This window comes from Sinocyclocheilus grahami, unplaced genomic scaffold (genome assembly GCF_001515645.1).
Source record: "Sinocyclocheilus grahami isolate Dianchi unplaced genomic scaffold, SAMN03320097.WGS_v1.1 scaffold37.1, whole genome shotgun sequence".
In the NCBI taxonomy this organism is placed as follows: domain Eukaryota; kingdom Metazoa; phylum Chordata; class Actinopteri; order Cypriniformes; family Cyprinidae; genus Sinocyclocheilus; species Sinocyclocheilus grahami.
The window spans coordinates 849,159-863,698 of NW_015505216.1; the positions used below are offsets into that span (position 1 = coordinate 849,159).

Genomic DNA, 14,540 nt, shown 5'->3' on the forward strand with positions numbered 1-14,540 from the left:
TGTTTGCAATTCTGATATGGTTTGCACTAAGAAATATTGCAAAACCTCCAACTCCTACACAGTCCCTGTGGCAGCTCTATAAACACTTCTCCATGTAGTGGCTTTAGCCACTGCAATCATAATCAAGACTTTCCCAAAATGTGGGGTAGAATATAAGATATGCATGTTGAACTGTTAGTCATGCTAATCAGTGGAGGACAGTGGGGGTGTTCTGCCCGCTGATTATGACAATGAGTGATGCACAAAAATGACAAAGGACGACTCGAAAATAACTCCAAAGAGCACTTCAATCTCAGTATTAACATGATGAAGTTATAATTATAATTTGTGAGCCTGACCCTTCTTAAGATGGATGTCCTGAGCAACAGAACACAACATTGAATATTCTGTCATTACAAAAACAAGCATTAACTCCATATCATGGTGAGCTTTGATGACCAAGGCGGACTGACCATCAGTGATGTTTACTGTGTGCCACCTTGTGGGTGAAACAGAAACTGTGAACATTAACATGGTACTTTGCAGTCCTATTTAAATCAGCATATGCAATATGCAACAAATTAGTTTTGATCATCTGAAATAAAAATGGATAGATAGAGATTATTAAAACTTAATTCATTTATTATGTACTACCAAGAAATACATTTACTTCTGAGAATCAAAGCACTGCATCAAAACATACACAACATTAAAATGTTTGAAACAATTTTGAGAAATAAATATTTTAAAGAATAAACTTAGTATTATTATTTTGCATCATTTCAGTTAAAAAAAAAGAATCAAGACCTGCAGCAACAAAATACCATTTTTAAAAAGAATTACATTCATGCAAGTGGTTGCAAACGTAAACCATGTTTAAGCTGTACTGTATATGATCCAGATATTTCATGGACAAACATTTTTATAGAGGAAACTATTCTCTTACTAGCAATGTTTATTTAACACAAATGTGCAGATACTGTGAAAATACTTTAAAACGATCTGTATTTCTGCAGGAATGGCTCTTAATATTGGCATCTGATCCATATTAGTAAATTAAAATATACCATGTCTCTGTGATCCATGCTTGAGCTGAGATCTGCGGTGATGTGATGTTTGATAATTGTCTTAAATAAGAAGGGGGTAAATGGTTCGAAATGTTTAAGAGACACTATAGGTTCACATCACAATATTACAAGCCAATCCTAGAAAATGAAGGGTTTTTTTTGTTTTGTTTTTTCCACAAATATGTGCACACACACACACACACACACACACACACACACACACACACACACACACACACACACACACACACACACACACACACAGTCTGGTTCACTATCCTTGTGGGGACTTTCCATAGGCATAATAGTTTTTATACTGTACAAACTGTTTTTTCTATCGCCCTACACCAACCCTACACCTAAACCTACCCCTCATTGGAAACTTTATGCATTTTTACAATCTGTCAAGTGTGATTAGCTTCTGTACCCATGGGGACCTCAATTTAGTCCCCATGAGTTGGTGTGTATTCGGGTTTAAGTCCCCACCAGTATAGAAAAACATGTATACACACACACACACACACACACACACACACACACATCATTCAGTCAACACTGAAGTAGGATCCTGTACTTCTGTAAGATTCTGCTCTCATCTTATCTGATTGCTTGCCAGATAATTATAGCAAAGGTGGTCGCCACTAGCGACACGACAAGAGCCAGTATACACATCCTCTTGCGGGATTTTCTCTTAAAAGGAAAAAAAACACAATTATATACAGTCTACTAGGCAGCACTACTGATCTTAGTGAATGCATCTGTTACATAAACTACCAGTTAAAAGTTTGAAATCATTTTGAAATAGAGACTTATAAAAAAAATAGAAATCTCTTATGCTCACCAAGGCTGCATATTTGATCAAAAACACAGTAAAACAATAATATAATTACAGTTTCAAAGATGTGTTTTCTATTTGAATATATTTTAAAATGTGATTTATTCTTGAGATGATAAAGCGGTATTTTTTCAGCATCACTACTCCAGTCTCCAGTGTCACATGATCCTTCAGAAATCATTCTAATATTGCTGATTTGCTCCTAAAATATTTATTATTATTATTATAAAGGTTGAAAGTATTATTTTCTGAAAACAAAAACGTTAATAGTTTTGTGCAAAACATGATTCATTTGATTTCTTAGGATTCTTTGATAAATAGTTCAAAAGAACATCATTTATTTGTAAACAGAAATATTTTGATGCATTATAAATGTCATTACTTTTGATCCATTTAATGCATACAGCTGAATAAAATTATACATTGCTTGAAAAAAAAATCTTACTGACCCGAAACTTTTGAATGGTAGTGTATTATTATTATTAATGTTGAAAATAGTTTGTACTATCTAATATTTTTGTTATATTTAATAAATAAATGCAGCCTTGTTGAGCATAATAAACTTCTTTCAAAAACAAAACAAAACAAAAAGTGAATTATTCCAAACCTTTGACTGGTAATGTATGTGTAAAGGAAGGAAAGTCATATAAATGTCCATCATGGCCTGATACCTGATGATAAGCCGCCTGCTGGAGTTGTTCAGCTCCTCTCTCCACATGCACCTCTGCACTCTCCACGCTGGCTTCAATGCTATCTGTGAATGATGACATGAGGAAACCAGGCCTTCAAATCTGTGAACAACTGAATCTGTGCAGGAAAAGAGTTCTGGTTGGAGAGAACTAGACTAACCTACCTATCATGTCACCCTGGTCATGGATCATAACTGCAAGGTCCTTGAAGATCTGATTCACATCCATAATGTCTGACTGAATCAAGAATCAAGAACAGAAAGCAGTTGAGACGTTGTACTACAATCTATGTCTGAGAATCACCACGTAATTACCATTTTCAAAAAAGTATGACAATGTATTTGAAGACATCTTTTAAAGGTATATAAAAAAATGACGGGCTAGCTTGAATGCTTATGAGAAATGATCATTTTTGTATGCTGATGTCATACAGGAAGTGCTCACCTCCAGCTGACGGATATTTGTCTCTCTATCTTTAATAAGCTCAAGGTCCTCTTCGGTGAAAGGCTCCTCTTCTGTCTGCATCTTCCACCCTTCATTTCTTTTCAAATGAAAATAGCTATGAACATTTCTGCTTTCGTATCTCTCACCAGACCCACTCTGCTCATATCTGATTCATATCATATCAGTAAATCATCTTGGAATATGCATCGCATGTTTGTGATGTGCTTTTTGATCAAGATCAGGGTAAATGAGAGCGATATTTGATCCTTGGGTTTGAATTGGGGTCAAATGAATTACAGCTTGATAAAGGACTAATTTTTAGATTTGATGAAAATGAACATTTTGTCATCATTTACTCACCCTCATGTCGTTTCAAAGAGCAAGAACAAACCTCAGATGTGCTTGTGTGATACGTTTTCTCGCGTGTTGACCATATTTGATGTGTTCTATATATGTTTATTGTGCAGTGCAAATAACAGCATGAAAAAAAATGCAATTATTTTCCGCAAACCAGTTCTTTTCGTTCTTCTCGTTTCACTGAACCGGTTCACCGGTTCTTTTACGTCATAACTTAAAGGCAGGGTATGTGATTTTTCAAAAACACTTTAGAAAACTGATTCGGGCCGAATAGCAAAACAAACTTGTAGCCAATCAGCAATAAGGGGCGTGTCTACTCGTGATGTGGAGGAGAGAGCTTTCAGTGCATGGGACGGACATTAGCCGAGCCGAGCGACAGAAAGATAGAGATGGCGGATAAAAAACAAAAGAAGAAAACGTCTGCGGAACGATAAGGCAAGAAGTAGGACCCGTGTAAATATCAGATCAGCTTTCCAGCGCTGGAGAGAACTCAAGGAGTGGAGGAATGCGATCGGATGCTGAGGTTGCTTTGTTTCTTCTCAGTAGGTGAGTAACACCGTGTCTACAACAGCTAAAGTCTGCCTACACTGGACGCGATCAAACCACCGTTGAAAACCATTTGAAATGTGTGTCTGCACGTCATAAATAGAACCCGGCAGCAGTTTTCTGTCGGGGATTTGCTGCGCCGCGCGGCTTCACATCCGTAGACACGGTGTAACATTGGTTTTGCTTTGTTTCACAGAACTAATCGTTGCCTGGGTTGCGTACGTATATGTGGGACGGAGCTATCAAAATAGAGGCAAGACCCTTTTGGGATAGGGGCGTGTTTGTTTTGGTGATTTCAAATGTCAACATTGGCTACCAGAAATCACTTACTCTGCCTTTAATTGTGTCACTATCATCCCAACAGGTGAAAAATTAGTTCTCAAAAACGAATTTAAATAAAGCTATGTGTAAGAGCATGTAGCTGATTTATGATTTATATTTCCAGTACATTTTATTTGTTTTAATTTCTTCTGTTCTGGAGCCCTGCTACGAAGAGTTGTCTAAATCCTACTTTATATCATATACTCTGGGATATTTTAATCAGGCATGTCCGAAAGTTAGTTTTGATTGAGCAACTTTTTTTGTTTTGTTGAACTGCTTTAAACAAGTCAGTTTAATTTGGTTTGGTTCATCCAGTTCACTAAAAAGAAAGGAACAATTTGATCATGAACAATACATCACTACTGTTATATAAAACAACCTTTTCATGAAATTAAACTGCTTAATTAATATGGGTTACTTTTACAGTGTCTTTATTAACTTTCAATGGCGGAACAAAAATCATGAGAATATATACAAATATCTTCAGTGGTGTTTGAAAGATGAAAGAAAGAGTTTGGGTTTGGAACGATTCTGATGGTGAGTAAATAATGACAGAATTTTCATTTTGGGGAGGACTCGATGAATATGAGGAACCTACTTTTCAAATGTCACAAGTTGTTCATCTTGACTGAGCTCATCAACCTGCAAAATGAAAGGCTTTTTATTAAGGAAATGACAAACACAAATTATTATTAGCTAATTAGCAAATTAGTTACCTGGAGTCTGGAGCCAGCTCGAGCCTGCGCCACTGATTCGCGCTCCCTCTCTGCGGCTCGCCGCTGGACCACTTGGAAGTTATTGAGGGCAGCTGAGAAGTCATTCATCAGACGGTCTTTCTGAATCCTCTGCTGCCGCTGTGTGAAGAGAAGCGTTAGCATGACCACATCTGGCCAATATGAGGTCAGATGCACATTGGTTTGAACTCACCTGTTCTGAAGGAGACTGTGGCTGTGGTAAAGAGCCCAGGTCTTTCAGATGTCTGTTGGTCTCTTTTGCTAACTGGTTTGTGTAGTGCTGCATTTGCTGGCTGTTTGCAACATACAGAGATGTTACTATTTCTATCAGTCTCTTACCAAAATGAGCAGAAGCTGAAATAGCATGGCTGGTGGTAATACATTCATCCACTTTGCGAGACATAATTAGTATACATAGGTTTTTAACAGTTGCTGGAAACAAAGTATTGTTTACCAAGTGTCTGCTAGAATAAGCATCTCTGAGGAGAAATTACCTACTGCGTTTGCCAATGTTTGCAAGTTAGTGGCATCAATTGCTACAGATATTCAGCTGTTTAATGCACTTAGTAAACTAATCACACTCTATAATCTAATTCTAATGCTAAGCCTATACTGTTAATTAATATTACTCAACACTTAATTTTATAATTGCACTGTATATGAAACCTTAAAATAAATTGTAACCGATCATTTATTACTTTTGGATAAGCTGAAATTCTAATAACTAACTCATGCAAACATTTCCCACTAATATAAACTGTTTTCGGTACAGCCATTCATGAAGACTGAGGTAGGGTACAACTCAACAGGACTGAAAGTGCACGGGGTAAAAGGTGAATTAGAGTTTTGTTAATAATGTTTTGATTATGTTTTCAGTAACTGGAGAATATGCATATTTGGGGTAAAACGCTCCTCTGTTGTTGAAGCAGAATTAAAATGTGGTAATAAATTGCTGGCAGACTTTTCCATTTGTTGGGTAGATGCAAACAGTTAATATAATTTTTCACCTTTTTAATGGAACCATCATATTTAAGAATATATTCATATTTTTACATAATAAAATTACATATTTGTTGTTAATATTGTAAAGCAATTTTAAATGATTATGAAATTTCCAAGAAGCTTTCGGAATCTTATTATGATTATTATAATTATTATTTTAAATTAATGTATTTTAATGTCAGTGCATTTATTAATAAAAGTGAATACGATTATTTTATCAAAATAAACAGAAAATAGTACAAACACTGCTGTAGTGATCGCTTTGAACAAATATTACGCAAAACGTATTACTTTAGCTAAAGTATTGTTATCAGTACTGTTGGCCTTTTGCGCCATGCTGATGAGTGTGGTATATGTACAGTGCTGCTTGAAAGTTTGTGAACCCTTTAGAATTTTGAATAAATATGACCCAAAAGATCAGCAGATTTTCACCTGAAAGTAGACAAAGAGAATCCAATCAAACAAATGAGACAAAAATATACTTTGTTATTTATTTATTGAGAAAAATGTGAGTGGCAAAAGTATGTGAATCTTTGCTTTCAGTATTATTGTGTCTGAATAATTGTGCTACGTTTAAGGCCTCCCCTAGATGGCACTGTTGTTCATACATGTTCTATTGTAGGATAGTAATGAAGGAAGAAGATTAAGTAAACTGCGTGTGGTTCAGTACTGCTTGTTTTCTGCTTCTTTATTTTACTGATTCCCAACATAACAATTGGCGACGAGGATGCCAGGATGTCTCTGCTCTCTCTGTAACCCCCACTAGTGTTTCTGGATTGCCCAGGTGAACCGAAAATTCCCTTTGATGCATGGGAAAAGTTATTTCAGAACTACCTGCTTGCTATCGGTGGTGAGGAGTTTTCCGCCGTGAGGAAGAGAGCACTACTAATACACTGTTTGGGAACAGAAGGACAGCGAATCTACAATACTTTGCCTCTTACCGCTGATACATATAATGGATCTTTACAAGCACTAAAACAGTTCTTCTCCCCTAAACTGAATGATGTTTCCGAGAGATATCGCTTCAGGCAACGCACTCAAGCCATGGGTGAGTCTACAGACCATTACGTTGCAGCACTTCGTGAACTGGTAAAAACATGTACTTTTGGCGATATGGAGCATGAAATGGTCCGCGATCCGATTGTGGAAACAACGTGCATGCCCTGAATTCGCGAAAGACTGTTATTAGAGCCAGATTTAACCCTTGAAAAGACAGATGCCAAAGTCATTGCTGAAGGGGAATCGAAACAAGTATCAGCGATCCAAAAACAAACTAACATGCGGATCCAGAAAAGTAAACAAAAGAGTAAGTCGAGAGAGGATAGACGCATAAAGGGTCAAACAGCAGTGTTACCACTGTGGTTCTGTGAATCACCTTGCAAATGACAAGTCCTGCCCTGCTAAAGATTGCAAATGTAGAAGGTGTGGGAAAATCTGACATTTCTCAAAAGTGTGCAAGTCATCACCAAAGTCAGTTAATGAAGTATGCCTACCTGAAGTGACGGTCCTCAGTGTGAATGACTGTAATACAGATGATGGAGCTCCAATGGGCACTTTTACTGTAGCTACATCCTTACTCCCTGCACAGTCTTGCACCATTAAGATGATGGTAGATACAGGCTCAGGTGCATCAATTCTGCCTCAGAACATTTACAAAGAACACTTCAGTTCATGTGCCTTGTCTCCACCCAAAGTGCAGCTTCTGAACTATTCAAGGGACAGAATACCTGTTTGTGGCTCCTTGACATTGAATGTGACATACAATGGAAAAACAGTTGTTGGTGAGTTTAACATAGTTAAATCAGGAACACCTCTAATTGGACGTGACATATGTAAAGCACTGGACATTGAAATTAAAGGTGGTCGCTTAATTGAACCTGTCACTCACTGTGCAATGCTTCAGCTGCCAAGCAGTCTGCCTACATGTACAAATGGCCCTGCTTCTGTATTAACCTCAGAGGGGTTTGGATGCGCTAAAGACTTCATACACAAAGTAAAGGTTCGCGCAGAAATTAAGCCTGTACAACAAAAAGTACGTCACTTACCACTATCAGTACGAGCAGCAGTGTCAGAGGAACTGAAAACACTGGAGGAGAACGGAATCATTGAAAAAGTCGACTCATCCGAGTGGGTGTCACCCATTGTCGTCACAAAACGAAAGAATGACACAATTCGTATGTGTGTTGACTTACGGGAGCCCAATAAGGCTATAGTACCAGATAGCCATCCCTTACCATTGATCGAAGATATACTGTCTGCACTACATGGATCAGTAATGTTCTCTTCGCTCGATCTTAAGAATGCATATTACCAGTTAAAGCTACATGAGGAGAGCAGAGGACTCACTGCCTTCATCACTCACGAGGGCCTATACCAGTTCTGTAGAGTTCCCTATGGCCTGTGTTCAGCACCATCTGCTTTTCAGCGTATGATGACAATGATCCTAAAAGGCCTTGAAGGTGTACAGTGTTACTTGGATGATGTAATTGTCCATGGTGCATCTGAAGACATTCACAATGCAAACCTCAACGCTGTTCTGCATAGGATCAGTGAAGCTGGCCTGAAACTGAATCCGGACAAATGCAAGTTTAATTTAACTTCACTAAGCCTTCTCGGATACAGACTCTCAGCTGCTGGCCTGCACCCTGATGACACCCATACCACTGCAATTACAAATGCACGGCGCCCTACAGATGCAGCTACACTACGTTCGTTTTTGGGCCTCACCGCCTGGTACAGCAAGTTTGTACCTGCCTATGCTACTCTGGTCAAACCTATGAGAGCTTTACTTCGCAAAGACTGTGAATTTCAGTGGACTGTTGCAGCACAAGAAAGCTTTGATCAAGTCAAAAAGGCTATAGTGAACAGTCCTGCACTTTCCCTCTTCAACTCCAATCATGGCACAATACTTTCCTGTGATGCTTCAGATTATGGTGTCGTGCTATCTTGACTCAGCTTGATGACCAGGGGATAGAGAGAACCATTGCTTTTGCTTCCCGCTCCTTATCTGATGCAGAATGAAAATACTCCATCGTAAAAAAGGAGGCTCTTGCCTGCGTCTGGTCTGCGGAGAAATGGCGTACGTGGCTGTGGGGAAGGAAATTCATGTTACGTACCGACCATCAAGCTCTTACTACTCTACTCGGCAGTAAAGGTAATAGTCGAGCTGGTTTACGTGTTGCCAGATGGTCTGCACGTTTACTGGAGTTTAATTATAACGTTGAGTACAGACCTGGCCCCCTGAACAGTGTTGCTGATTGCTTGTCAAGAATGCCACTCCCTTACCCTGATCATAACTATGCTGAAACAATTGAATCCGTTGCTTTGATCTCATTTGCTTTTAGTGCAATCTCCAAGGGTGATTTCCAGACTGCATGCAACAACTGCCCAGTGTTGACTAAACTGCGTACGTACCAGCAGACTGGCTGGCCAAAGTACAAGAAGGATGTCGACCTGCATGTACAACCCTACTTTCCGATCCGCCAAGAGCTTGCCGTAGTGGAGGGATGCGTAGTCAGAGGTACACATCGCCTTTTGGTACATGAGTCACTACAGAAATAACTCATAGACGTTGCGCATGAATTGCATCAAGGCATGGTTCGTACCAAGCAGCGGCTTAGACAACTGTACTGGTGGCCGAAAATGGATAGCCAGGCTGAAGCTCTGATACGGGACTGTTCCACATGCAAACAGAATGATAAATCGGCTGTTACATATGATTCACGCTCAAACCTGTTGAGTTGCCATCAGCTGCATGGGAGAAGGTTTCCATCGATATTGTAGGACCATTTGAGACTGCACCAGCAAGCTGCAGATATGCCATAACGCTCATTGATTATTTCAGTAAATGGCCAGAGGTTGCTTTCTCATCCAGAGTTGACACAGCTGCTGTCCTACAGTTCCTGACTTCAGTCTTCGCCCGCGAAGGAAATCCAAAAGAACTTGTCTCAGACAATGGACCACAGTTTATTTCCTCTGAGTTTTCTGAGTTTCTCAGGGAGAGAGATATACGCCATTTCAGATCTGCTGTGTAAATCCTAAAAGCCTTGGAAATCATTCACGCAAACATTCCTGATGAACTACAGGAGTCCCCTCATGCTACCACGGGCGTTACACCCTCAGAGTTGCTCCATGGTCGATACATGCGAATAAAACTACAAATCATGGACTATCCTGTAAAAGATACAGACAAAAACATGCTACGACAACATGTGAAAAGGAAACAAGACAAAGTCAAACAGTACACTGATGCCAGGAGACATGCAAAGTCCTCTAGACTCTAACCTGAAGACCTGGTGTGGATTAAGAAACCCTGGAAAGTAAAGAAAGGTGACCAAAAATTCACACAACCAAGATCTGTTGTGCAGAAGAGAGGTGAGGATTCCTACCTCCTGTATGATGGTAAAATATGGAATGCTTCACGTCTTTCTGTAGTGCCAGAACCGAGTGGTGCTGACACTTATGAAAAGCAACAACCTGCATCACAAATTGTTAACCTCCCGAGTGTGCCATTCAGGTGTACTAGAATAAGGCAGAAACCTATCTGGACTAAGGACTATGTTTTACATGAGTAAGAAAATGAAGAGAGGTTGAACTGTTAAAATAATTGAGTCAAGAAGATAAAAAGTTAAAATATGTTCTTCATTTAATTGTGCTTCACAGTACTTGTTTATTCTGGGCTTATACGTATTTCTGTTGTTTAAAGCCTGCTATATTCTTTCTGAAAAGGGGAAGATGTTGTGTCTGAATAATTGTGCTACGTTTAAGGCCTCCCCTAGATGCCACTGTTGTTCATACATGTTCTATTGTAGGATAGTAATGAAGGAAGAAGATTAAGTAAACTGCGTGTGTTTCAGTACTGCTTGTTTTCTGCTTCTTTATTTGACTGATTCCCAACATAACAAGTATCCGTTGTGACCCCCTTTTGCAGCAATAACTGCAGCTAAACGTTTCATGTAACTGCTGATAAATCCTGCACATTGGCTTTTCAGTCCATTCCTCAGTACAGAACCGCTTCAGCTCTGTGATGTTGGTGGATTTCCTCCTATGAACTGCTTGTTTCAGGTCCTTCCACAACATTTCAATTGGATTAAGGTGCGGACTTTGACTGTACCATTCCAAAACATTAACTTTGCTCTTCTTTAACATTCTTTATTAGAACAACTTGTGTGCTTGGGCTCGTTGTCTTGCTGCATTACCCACTTTCTCTTGAGATTCAGTTCTCGGACAGATGTTCATTATTCATTGTTTCATCAATGATTGCAAGCCGTCCTGGACCAGATGCAGCAAAACAGGCCCAAACTATGATACTACCACCAACATGTTTCGGGATAAGGTTCTTATGCTGGAATGCAGTGTTTTCCTTTCTCCATAACGCTTCTCATTTAAACCCAAAATGTATATTTTGGTCTCATTTGTCCTTTAAACCTTTCTCCAGTAGTCATCTTGCTTGTCCACATGATCTTTATCAAACTGCAGGCGGGCAGCAGTTTTTTTTTTTTTTTTGGAAAGCTGTGGCTTTCTTCTTGCAACTCTGCCATGCACACCATGCTTGCTCAGTGTTCTCCTGATGGTGGACTCATGAACATTAACATCAGCCAATGTGAGAAAGGCCTTTAGTTGCTTAGAAGTTACCATGGGGTCCTTTGCAACCTCGCAGTCTATTACACGTTTTGCTTTTAGAGTGATCTTTGTTGGTCGACCACTTCTGGGGAGGGTAACGATAATCTTGAATTTCCTCCATTTGTACACAATTTCTCTGACTGTAGATTTGTGGAGTCCAAACTCTTTAGATATGTTTTTGTCAACTTTTCTAACCTGATAAGCACCAGCAACTCTTTTTCTGAGGTCCACGGAGATCTCCTTTATTCGTGCCAAGATGCGCTTCCACAAACATGTTCAGACTCCCACAAGATCCCTGTTCTTGAAATAAAACAGGGCATGCACTGACACCCATTGATTGAAAACACTTCTGAACAGATGGACTCTAATTTTGCCTTCAAATGAACTAATCCTAGAGTTTCACATATTTTTTGCCACTCACTGATAAGTAATATTGGATCATTTTCCAGAAAAAAATAAATGACAAAGTTTATATTTTTGTCTCATTTGTTTGATTGGGTTCTCTTTGTCTACTTTCAGGACTTGTGTGAAAATCTGCTGATCTTTTGGGTCATATTTATGCAGAAATATAGAAAATTCTAAAGGCTTCACAAACTTCCAAGCAGCATTGTATAGGATTAGGATTAGAATATAGGATTTTGTTGATGCAGAAAAAGTTATGTTTTGTCTTCTTTATTTAAGTTTTGATAAGCATTCCTATTTTAAATTATTATTATAACTTTAATGTTAATGTAATATTAGACTATGGTAAAGTTACTGTCACACAAACATTTAACAGCCAGTTACACTACTCTATTACAATAATAATAATTAATTCAAATAATATTAATAAAACGAATATTAATGATATAAATATTCAAATATACTAATATTAATGAAAATAAACTATCATTAAAAAAGTTATTTATAATACCATTAAGGTTCTATATAACACTTTCAAAGCATGGTTCTTTATGGAACCCTATAAAAAGGGTTCTATTTAGCACCAAATAGGGTTCTGCTATTATTACAAGCTGAAGAACCCTTTATATTATGAGTGTAAGGACTCTAAGGAGATAGCTTTGAACACTAGCTGGTTATGTACTTCCTCAAAAATTGATTTTGGATAATTTTTAACCAAAAAATGTTATGGACTGCAGCTTTAAGGTGTACCTCAACATTACTTGATTTTTGATCAGTAATTTTACATGTTGGTCAGATAGTCTAACGGCATCTTTAAACACAGCCAAGTTTAGTCATCTCTGACCAGGCTCTGTGTTCGCTCTAAATTTTGCATCAAGACACATTACCACATAAAAACACCACAAAACTGTGCCCCGAGTAGCCTATCAAAGGCTGGTGCTGCTTTTCTTCTCTGTATCACTGTTTACTACTGTCCTCTTTTTAGAGCTGCTTAATGGATGCAAGAATGGATGGAAATATAACTGGACTCACAGTCTGTCCTGAAGTTCTGGTGTGTCTGGTCTGGTACCGAGTTGGAACAGCATGCTCTTGATTTGGCCAGCTGTGCACAGAAAACATGATTATAACATTAAATGATAAGACTCCAAAAATACACAATCTATATACAGGTGCATCTCAATAAATTAGAATGTCATGGAAAAGTTCATTTATTTCAGTAATTCAACTCAAATTGTGAAACTCGTGTATTAAATAAATTCAATGCACACAGACTGAAGTAGTTTAAGTCTTTGGTTCTTTTAATTGTGATGATTTTGGCTCACATTTAACAAAAACCCACCAATTCACTATCTCAACAAATTAGAATACTTCATAACACCAATAAAAAAAAACATTTTTAGTGAATTGTTGGCCTTCTGGAAAGTATGTTAATTTACTGTACATGTACTCAATAAGTGTTTATTAAGAATACAACAATAAAGAACTTGTATGACAAACACAATCATCTCTTCAAGTGTGAGTTTCAATGTAAAACATATCTCCTCACTGTTTTGTGTGATTTTCTGGATGTTTGAGCTGCATGTCTGGGTGAGGTTGTTGAAGTCTCTCGGCTGTGAGTGACTGCTGTCCATCATTCTGTAAGACATGATGACTGAAAACAACACAGATGCTTGCATCAGATATCATATATATATATATATATATATATATATCATATTTACGATGCAAGTGTTTTTACAACCGTTTTCACAAATAATAATTATATTAATAATACATATACATTACATGTTGATATCAAAAGATAAAACACGTAAATCTTTAAGGCTGAGCAAATCTAAAAATGCACTGCGTACGCAGCGCAATAAGATATTTCATATCGGTTCTAGCTGAGCAGGCCCTACGCCTGATACAATATTTACTCTAATGAATTTAATGTTGTCATCTGAAATGATTCAACAATACTTGCAGTAATGTCAACATAGCAACCTGATTCAAAATAATGAATCGCATACCTGTGATGCTCAGATGCGGTATGCGCTGCTCCACTCTCACAGAAACAGAATAAACAGAATGGCAAGAAAAAAAACATTAACGTTCTACATTGAGTGGGCGGGGCTTATTGGGCCGTTAAAATATTAATTATTATATTTCTCGTTTTTTATTCGGTTTAATAACTATTGAAGTTATAAGTGTCGAAATTAATGTGTAAATTATTGTCTGGAACCTTGCTAAAAAAAATATTAAAACGCGTCTCTGTCTTGTGATACGTGTTACGTTTCTCAGCGCTTTTCACGGGGGTCCAATCACAGTCGTTCGTGATTTCTGGAGAGGACAGTGTATAGCGTTTTAGTGTCAGAATTTAGTTTATATGTCAGATACCAGTCACCTTGGGGGGTGAATGTAATACATTACACGTTTGCAAATATCTCAAATAATATAAAAACGCCTCTGAAATTTCAATATGGTTCAAAGAAGGATTCTGCTTTTTGAGCCACCATGCGCCCTCTGGAAGAAGAACATGCTTTTGCCTGCTATTAGACAT

General features: G+C 38.1%; 1 protein-coding gene across 1 annotated transcript; it reads right to left on the reverse strand.

Moving 5' to 3' along the window:
- Positions 1-1,533: 1,533 nt before the first annotated feature.
- On the reverse strand, positions 1,534-14,074 carry LOC107581685 (syntaxin-12-like). Its single transcript, XM_016267303.1, has 10 exons — positions 14,011-14,074; positions 13,545-13,649; positions 13,031-13,100; positions 5,166-5,265; positions 4,955-5,092; positions 4,837-4,880; positions 3,015-3,111; positions 2,735-2,807; positions 2,553-2,635; positions 1,534-1,736 (listed from the first exon to the last, which is right to left on the reverse strand). The coding sequence occupies exons 2-10, from the start codon at positions 13,642-13,644 to the stop codon at positions 1,644-1,646; spliced, it is 798 nt and encodes a 265-aa protein (XP_016122789.1). The 5' UTR covers positions 13,645-13,649; positions 14,011-14,074; the 3' UTR covers positions 1,534-1,643.
- Between the last annotated feature and the right edge of the window lie 466 nt (positions 14,075-14,540).

Coding starts and splice junctions, on each gene's coding strand:
- LOC107581685 (XM_016267303.1), bottom strand. CDS start 13,644: ATGTCTTACAGAATGATGGACAGCAGTCACTCACAGCCGAGAGACTTC. Junction 3,112..4,836: donor CAACTTGTGACATTTGAAAA/GTAGGTTCCTCA, acceptor TCATTTGAAAAG/AAATGAAGGGTGGAAGATGC. Junction 1,737..2,552: donor AGCAGGCGGCTTATCATCAG/GTATCAGGCCAT, acceptor TTTCCTTTTAAG/AGAAAATCCCGCAAGAGGAT.